This window comes from Sapajus apella, unplaced genomic scaffold (genome assembly GCF_009761245.1).
Source record: "Sapajus apella isolate SASKATOON/1434 unplaced genomic scaffold, GSC_monkey_1.0 scaffold6, whole genome shotgun sequence".
Taxonomy (NCBI): domain Eukaryota; kingdom Metazoa; phylum Chordata; class Mammalia; order Primates; family Cebidae; genus Sapajus; species Sapajus apella.
Genome location: NW_022436946.1, coordinates 40,322,216 through 40,331,020, shown reverse-complemented (window position 1 = coordinate 40,331,020; position 8,805 = coordinate 40,322,216). Strand labels below are relative to the sequence as shown.

The following is an 8,805-nucleotide window of genomic DNA, read 5'->3' as shown; positions in this document are numbered from 1 at the left end:
CCACTGTGCTCCAGCCTGGTGACAGAGCAAGACTCTGTCTCAAAAAAAAAAAAGTGTGGGAAGACACAAAGCAATCTACACTTACAGCATCCACACTGTAGCTAAATCCCTAAACCAGGCTTCAAATATCATCCTTTAATCAATCAATATGAATATACTATTCATATTCAAATTCTAACAAGATAAGAATTATGGCAATGCTTCAAACAAAGCATTGAAAAAAGGCTTTCTGAGGCAATGATCTTCCTCACCTCTGTGGTCAGCTTCCCAGCAGCCAGTATGAATACTTACCAGAACAGAAGTTTGTCATATTCACCACCTGACAATCACCAACTGTTGAATTATGTGAACAAAAGCTCTTATCTGTTAGGGGAGAAAAAAAGAGATTAGTAACACCAATCCCACATTTGATTTACCTTTAACTTTGCTACTAAGCTCTAGGAAATCAAACCCAAACACTTTAGAAGCGGGGAGAAAAAAACAACAACACACACCATTTTAGAAGTGTTCTAACCCAAAGTTAAACCTACAGACCAAATCCTGTCATTTAGAAGTCCACAGACCAAATCCTGTCATTCTCCTTTTGCCACTGACTTAAATATTACACAGGATCCCTCCAATGCTTATCCATTAGAAGTCCACATTAATGTACTGAATAAATCTCAGAATTGTGGAAAGACTACTGTACAATCAAGAAAGGCAGCCAGGGCCGGGCGCAGTGGCTCAAGCCTGTAATCCCAGCACTTTGGGAGGCCGAGGCGGGTGGATCACGAGGTCAAGAGATCGAGACCATCCTGGTCAACATGGTGAAACCCCGTCTCTACTAAAAATACAAAAAATTAGCTGGGCATGGTGGTGCGTGCCTGTAATCTCAGCTACTCAGGAGGCTGAGGCAGGAGAATTGCCCGAACCCAGGAGGTGGAGGTTGCGGTGAGCCGAGATCGCGCCATTGCACTCCAGCCTGGGTAACAAGAGCGAAACTCCGTCTCAAAAAAAAAAAAAAAAAAAAAAAAAAAAAAAAAAAAAAAAAAAGAAAGGCAGCCAGCATCTAAAAAGAGGGCAGGTGGCTCACACCTGTAATCCCAGCACTTTCAGGCCAAGGAGGGTGGATCACCCGAGGTCAGGAATTCAAGACCAGCTTGACCAATATGGCGAGACCCTGCCTCTACTAAAAATACAAAAATTAGCCAGGCGTGGTGGCCTGTGCCCGTAGTTCCAACTATGCTGGACGCTGAGACAGAAGAATCGCTTGAACCCAGGAGGCGGAGGTTGCAGTGAGCAAAGATGGAACCACGACGCTCCAGCCTGAGTGACAGAGAAAGACTGTCTCCAAAAAAAAAAAGGGGGCAGAGACAGTAAGGCGAAGTGGTCAGGGTCTTTATTAAGATGCTTAGTAAACAAAAGAGGCACTTTCTATAATAACTGTAGAAACGCTATTCCAGATCCCACTGTCTTAGTCTTTTATGCTTTCTAAAATAACTTTACTGGATAGGTAGACATGGAGCAAGAGTAAGGGGACAGGCTTCCCCCAAAAAATCCTACAGTAGAGCATTCCATCTCCAAAATTCACCAACTCTCACATACTCCCATATAAAAGGGAAGAGTACAGCCTAAAATCCCATTTTGTGACCTAAAAAAAATTAAACACTTATCTAACAAAAAAGTTAATTTAGCCCTATTTAGTCAATACCTTAAAGAGCTTTCTGAAATTTATGTAGTGATATAATTTCTAGAACTATAAAATTTTTACCAAAGAATAAAAATCTTAACATGTAGCTTTGGTTTTTTCACTTAAAAAAAAAAAAAAAATCCAAAAAACAAAAACCACCAAAACGGCTAGATTGTTTTACTGATAAGAAAATAAACCACTTTAAATTAAAAAAAAAAAAAAAGAATTAAAATAACGTATGCAGTAATCTCATGGTTCTAATAAGAACCTTATTGAATTTCAATGTACTTCCCTCTAGCTCTCTACCTCTTGTATTAACAAAAGCACAGGTCTCACCAAAATGGTGATCTTCCAAACAGGAAGAGTCAACTCTCCCCCAACCTCATTCTGCCCTATGCTTAAGCATCCAACAGTTTCATAAGGTCTCTCTATGTTTCATGTTGCAGGACATCTGTAGATAAATGTCTCAGTTTTCAATACAACCTTCATTCACAGCTAATTCTAGTGTTATCAAAGCACTCTTAATCCTTAAAACAGCCTTTAAAAACAAAACAAAACAAAAAAGCCAGGCAAGGAAGAACACAGCTGTAGTTCTGGCTACTAGGGAGGCCAAGGTAGGAGGACTGCTTGCGCCTAGGATTTCAAGACCAACCTGGGTAACACAGGAAACCCCATCTCATAAAAAACAAACTACTGAGCCTTAATTATCAAGTCTTAAGGAATCAAAAGGGTGGACAGGAGACAAAAAGAGATTTTCAGGGGGAGTACTAGGCATTTGGCACTTTAAAGAAGTATTGGATTTGCAAAACAAATAGTGCACCATATCCTAAATGTCCTACAAAACTTTCAAATGTTCAAGAGCTATTGTATTTTTAAATGTTATAACAAAACAGTTTTGCAACCCCAAAGTTTCTTACCTTCTTTACATTCTATCCAAAAGCAGGTAGTATTAACAGCGCTAGCATTAAGACAGGAAATGCAGCTGTTTCGACCTTCACAGGTTTCTAGGGGGTTTGGGGGAGAGATGCATGAAATCAATGATTTAACTGGTATCTCATTTGGATCCATATTACTTATCTTTTTGAACAGTAAGTATTAAATACAACACCAAAATTACTAGCTCAGAGAAATGATAAAACTTTATAAACCGATTTACTAAGAAATTTCAATCGTTACAAAGCTGTAAGTAAACTTATTAGAAAAACAAACAAGCTAGTGGTCACTCTTAGCATAGTACCTCATCTCTAATCAATCCTTTTTCACAGAACTACTATTTTAAAGATACCCATAGCCACTAAGGATTTCTTGAGGCATTTCAAAACATCCTGAAACATAAAAATATTGAGAAAAAGGCTTTGCTATAAGACCAACACTACACGTAGGAAAATCTGTACCCCAAACATCAGATAAAACCCTGACACTTTTAGTAGTAGTAGTAGTTTAACAGGTTGAACCCAAGCCATGATGATGCCGACTCTGTTGCAAAAAAAAAAAAAAAAAATTTTCCCAGGGATTCTCGATTCATAAATGATCCACTCTTGACAGGATCCTCCACAACTGAAGACAACAGCTGAAAGACCACATTCAGGTGCGTATCATTCAAGTTAACAAGGTTAACTTGAGGTTAACTTGAGTTAAGAGGCAGTGCGGCTCCGCGGGGCGGGGGAGCGCGGGAAGCCTGTAGGGCCCGCGCCCACCTGGTGCCGAAGTGGTGACCAGCGGGAGGAAGGGTCACCGGCGCCGAGGTTACGTTGGAGATGGTTACGTCTGTCAATAGTTCATCCCAGGCCTAACAATCCAGAAGCAAGTACCCATCATCATAATTCAATGTCTGGAGAGGAACGGACTATAAAATTGGGCTCTATTTTTCACTGAGAAAAAGCAGCAAAATAAAAGAAAAAAAAAATTGGGCTCTATTCATTTTCCTAGAAACTAGATGCCTCCAAACATTCTCATTTGCTTTTCCCCTGCGTAAAAAAATAGTTCTGCAGAGGCGCTTTCAGTACTTCATCATTAGTAAAGACTGGGACATGCATGGTGGGGTGGGGGAAGGTTCATAAAGAAGAAATAAATTTTCTTAAGTTTGTATAGATAAAACATGCTGTTTAAAAAACGTTTGTGCTTGATGATGGGTGTAGCAGAGTGAAATGTTTGAAGTGTTCTTTACAAAGAACTTGCTAACTTTCAGACCACACCACATCCACTTATGATTTCCAGAAAATACATACCTCCTTTGTATGCATTTCAATTACACAAAGGCAATTAATCTGATACTTCCAACCTTCTTACACACACACTACAATTCTAAAAAGAAACTGCCAAATTAAGCCGGAGACAAAAATATTCTGCTTTATCATCTTAAAAATAGTGCGGTTAGAATTCCCAGTATTACACTGCAATTTACCTCCCTCGTTTTGAAATTTTATCTTACATCTTCCTGAAACTAAAAAACAAAACATTAAATTTACTACATGCTTTACTATATTAAACTGTCATAAAATACTGAAACTAGAGAAAAATTTGTAAAATATGAATGCCATGATAAAAATCATTACACTTTGGCAATTCTTCAGTCAAGAAGCCAATGTTAACTAGGTAACATTACTCCTTACCTAATGTTAACTAGAATAACCAATCATACTAGACTGCAGGTTTTAAACACCTAGTATTTCTCCTGCTTATATTATTACCTCAAACTTATCTTCCGTTTTTTGTGTTGTCACGGTATGTGCCAATTTCTGCTTTAAAATGTATGTATGCCTTAACCAGCCCCACTCGACTGCACAGTTGAACAAAAGACATGCTCCTGATCGGGTTTTAGAAAACCCACAGACCTGGGCACAAATTACCTACTAAACGTACGTGCCTGAGCACAGGACATAGTGAAGAAAATTTTAAATAATTTTAAAAAGAATAAACATACACTGTCAGGAGAGTTTACTCTTCTCCGTCTCTGCATCTACCTCCTAGGTTTCACTACTTTCCAGTTTAGCCTTAGGATACGTACGCAAAGCACCAGGTACATACATGGGTACTTTTCCTTTTTACATACCATGGAGTGTGAAGTTTTCACTAACTACGTCCTCAAACCTAAGCTATATTCAATTCCTATCTGCCAAAACAATGTAATTAAATCTCAAGCGACTTTCTCAGACTCAAGTCTGAGACACGAACGAGCATTACCGTCTTTTAAGTTTCTCTTTCCCGGACTTCCGGAGTAGGCTGCCTCCGGAGACCGGCGCCGGTCGGGTGAACTACCAGTCCCCAGAGAGGGACAGCTCGGTCTCACCGCCAACCCTGAGGCGCGACGCCCAGCCCCATCCTCAACCCCACTGCTGCCCCCGTGGAAAGAAGCCATGTCCCACTTCAGATTCCCCAAGTGAGGCTAGGAATTACGATGCACTTTTAAAACGCACAACGGATGTGCAACACTTCGAGGTCGGCACCAGCCCCGCGGCCACGGGAAGCCGCGCGTCCCCTTCCCCCCGGCGCGTTCCCCACCCGGCCCAGCCGCGAGTGGACTCCAGGCGGGCCGCCATGTTGCCGGAGTCGCCGCAACACCCCAAGCGCTGTCTGCCCGCCCGACCCTGGTCCGCGCACCGCGGAGAGGCAGTGCGGCTCCGCGGGGCGGGGGAGCGCGGGAAGCCTGTAGGGCCCGCGCCTACCTGGTGCCGAAGTGGTGACCAGCGGGAGGAACGTCACCGGCGCCGAGGTTACGTTGGAGATGGGCACTAAAGTCGTACCATTCGGGAGCTCAATGTCCTCTTCCGCGGACGACACACAGAGCACGGCCAGGCAGGTGACGGCCCAAAGCAGCGAGCCGGAGAGCCGCGACATCGTGTCCTCAGTGCTGGCGTCTGGGCGAAAAGTGCGGTGCCCAACGCTCGCTGAACCCCTCAGTACCCTGCAACACCGCCTCCGAGACTTCGCTCCCCCGCGGGAGCGCGCTGGGGTCACGTGAGAGGCCCTAGTTCTCCGCGGGCGGGGGCGACGCGGAGGGAGGAGGGGCTCGGGCAATACCAACGGGAATTCTACGGGGGGAAGCAGGGGAGTCGGGAGGAAGCCGAAGGAAGCTGGCCCTCAAAGCGGCTGTGCCACAGTAAGGAAACTGGGGACCTCTGCATATCGTTCTTCTTGCCCTCAGATTACCACACACGACGCAGCTGGGCTTGTCTCATGCCTGCGATAGAGACGGTCCCCACCCTGGCCTGCATGGAACAACCGACATTACGTGGCCTAGGGCGGCCACCTGAGCGCCTCGCCAGGCCGTAGTTCCGCTGCCTCACGTGACTCCCGGGCCCCGCCTTCCGAACGCAACGCCGTTGGGGCGGAAGTTGGTTTTGTGTGGCTCATGTTGAACCCAGGCAAAAACTAAGTTTGTGCTGTGGTGGCGGATCCTGAGAGTGCTTCCTTATATCCGGGCGAGACCCGTTCCTTTTTTCTTGAAGATCGGTTTTGCTGGAAGTAATCCTGTAATGGGACTCCCTGGGGGAGTGGAGGCACCACGTGGTTAAGGAGTTTGTGCTTTGCTGCCCACATGGTGTGAGCGGCTGAGACGCCGCCCCGGCCAGAACTGCAGAGCGTCTGTCTACTCTGTCACTTTCCCAGTCTGACTTTTCCGAGTTGCTATAAAGGCGGCGGTTGCAGCAGCCGATCTGTCTCAACTCCACCACTGTAGTCAGAAAATCAAAAGCTATCTGAGTTGCGAGGCTATTGGGGCGGCTCCCACTTCCACGTTACCAGTGAGGAAATTGAGACGTAGAAAAGTGACCTGACCTGTACACGGGATTGCCTGGCAACAGAGATGGATTTTTGAGTGCCTGTTAGTGTTCAAGCACTGCTCAGGCTTTTAGTAACGGTGAGCGCCATCTAATGCCAAGTCTCACAAAATATTCGCAAAATTCGATATGGTTATCACATGGTAAAAATTAGACTTTTAAAGTTGTATTTAATGCCGTGTTTCCAACTGTTGTACACTTATGTAATTTTAATAATGCAAAGTTATCCTAATATAGGAATATTAATTGCTTTTGTGAGGTCTGTTATGATGTGCCACGAACACCAAAAAAGATGACTGCATAGTGTTTTACCTTTTTGCTCAAATAGAAAGCTTTTATTTACCCTTGGAATCTAATCATTGTCATCCTTCTGTATCCTCATGACTATGAACATTTGTTCCAATGACTACACTAGTTGGAGTAGTGTTGCTTGGATGTAAACAAAACCTGACAGTTTTGACTGATTCAGCCCATGGCCAGAAGCATGAGAACACCGTCAAGGAAGTGAGCTCCCACCATCAGCCCTTCAAACAAAGAAATGTCTGCTCTTCTCTCAGGAGGCCTCTCACTATATTTAACACTTGACTATCTGACACCCAAACCAAATGAAGGCACAAGGCAACTTTAATTTTTTTTTTTTTAAGGGGGAGGATGTAAATAAAGCTCTGCTCTCAAAGCCTGGGGCCTTATCTTCTTTCCACCCTAGGATAAACACAGCCCTCTGTGGACACCATTGTTTAACAGTCTGTCACCTGGATGTTCAACTCTAGTCCTCAGATATTCCTGTCCTGATAAAGGGACACTTCACACTCTTGTTTTAGGACTAGAAAACCATTGACTTACTTTGCGTGGCAACTGTAGACGTAGATCAAGGGAGTTCCAAAGTCATTTTCACCATCCCAGAGAAACAACTTTTGTTTTCAGTTCCTGAAAGGGTAAAGCTCTGTTTATTATTGTCATGGAGCAGGGTTTCTCAATCTTGGCACTATCAAGATTTCAGGCTGACTCATTCCTGCTTGTCCTGTGCATTGTTGGATGTTCAACAGCATTCCTAGCCTCTACCCACTAGATGACAGAAGCACCCCACCTCTCAGTTGTGACAACCAAAAATATCTCCCAGTATTGTTAAATTAAAAAAAAAAAAAAAAAAAAAAAAACGTTGAAAAGCACTGTCAAGAGCGTTCTGTCTGCAGGGTCAGCCATCACTCAGGGTTTTTCCTGCTTGCAATTAGATTGATTGGTTGTTAAAGCGACCTTCTTAACCATTTATTTTCTTGAAGGCAGACAGATGCTTCTGCGCTTATGAGTCTTATAGCAGTATAAGCTCCAAGTTTTTTAAACAGCAAATTTTTAAAAAATGCTTCAGCCTTCTGTCAATACCTTTCCCCAAATAAACAGACCAACACTCCTAACAGGACCCTGCCTTCTCTCTATAGGTATAATTAACATCCAGTGGCCCCTTAATAATCAGAAGTTTGGCTCCACTACTTGATAGCAAGAAGTACAAACCCTCTTGTACTAGCTTATGTTAAAGGGAATCCATTCACTGTAAGTAAAGCAGGAAAGGCCACAAAACAAACCTCTCGAACACTGAACTGGGAAGGAAGTGGTGATTTATTCGGCCGGGGGCTGTGGCAGATCTGAATGCCCCAAATAGCCAAGCCCTTGAACAATGAAAATCCCTGTCCTTATAAAGGCTTACAACTCTAGAAATTACACGTGAAAGGGTTTTGGTCCATGGAGTAGGCATGGGGTATGTGGCTTAGGTGGGGGTTTGATCCTGTTTAAGTAAAAACAATGCCTTCTGGAAGGATTCCTCCATACCATGCCTGTTATTTATAGGAGGGCAGTTAAGGTGGCTCCCAGTCTGCCAGCCTTTACTTCTCCTATTGAAATGCAATGTGGAAGTCAAGGGGGAGGTGGTCTTAGATGCTTAGGTCTCCTTCCTCATAAGAATATACAATAAATTGTATAGGCATTCAGCGGTGGGAAATCAAGTATGGGAGAACCAAGGGAGACCTGAACTTAAAAGGAGGAATCCTTAGCATGTAGACCTGGTTTGCTAGGACTTCGTTTCAGGCTTCAACCCTACATGATGTTGCCAGATCTACATCCCCATAGCCAATCATCTCCACTGCCCAGTATTCCAGTTACAGCTCTTGAAAGAGATAACTTGACTGACGTACCCATGCCTTCCCAACATGTCTGTTACCTACACTCTGCTCTGACTCCATCCACGAAGTCTACACTAGAGCTCCCTGAACTCCCAATTCTCCTAACTGGTCATGTTTTCTTTTGCATCTGGATCTTCATCCATGCAATTTCTTCTGCCTAGACCATTCTTATTCCTTTCTGGCA

At 43.8% G+C, this 8,805-nt stretch overlaps 1 protein-coding gene and 1 long non-coding RNA gene across 6 annotated transcripts in view; both read right to left on the bottom strand.

The window, feature by feature from the left end:
• CD164 (CD164 molecule) overlaps window positions 1-5,896 on the bottom strand; it is an 18,002-nt gene extending 12,106 nt beyond the window's left edge. For 3 of the 5 annotated variants that reach the window (XM_032275072.1, XM_032275075.1, XM_032275074.1), the window contains exons 1-3: window positions 5,335-5,896; window positions 2,587-2,673; window positions 292-363 (exon numbers count right to left, since the gene is read on the bottom strand). In XM_032275072.1, the coding sequence (XP_032130963.1) occupies window positions 292-363; window positions 2,587-2,673; window positions 5,335-5,506 (331 nt within the window). In that variant the 5' untranslated portion in view covers window positions 5,507-5,896. Of the gene's footprint in view, window positions 1-291; window positions 366-2,586; window positions 2,674-5,334 lie in introns of all 5 variants that reach the window. The other 2 variants (XM_032275073.1, XM_032275076.1) reach the window with 2 other exon arrangements.
• On the bottom strand, window positions 2,915-5,314 carry LOC116549481. The gene is made up of 2 exons (XR_004267897.1): window positions 3,435-5,314; window positions 2,915-3,286 (listed from the first exon to the last, which is right to left on the bottom strand). It is a non-coding gene; the product is annotated as an uncharacterized LOC116549481 (long non-coding RNA).
• Window positions 5,897-8,805: the final 2,909 nt, after the last annotated feature.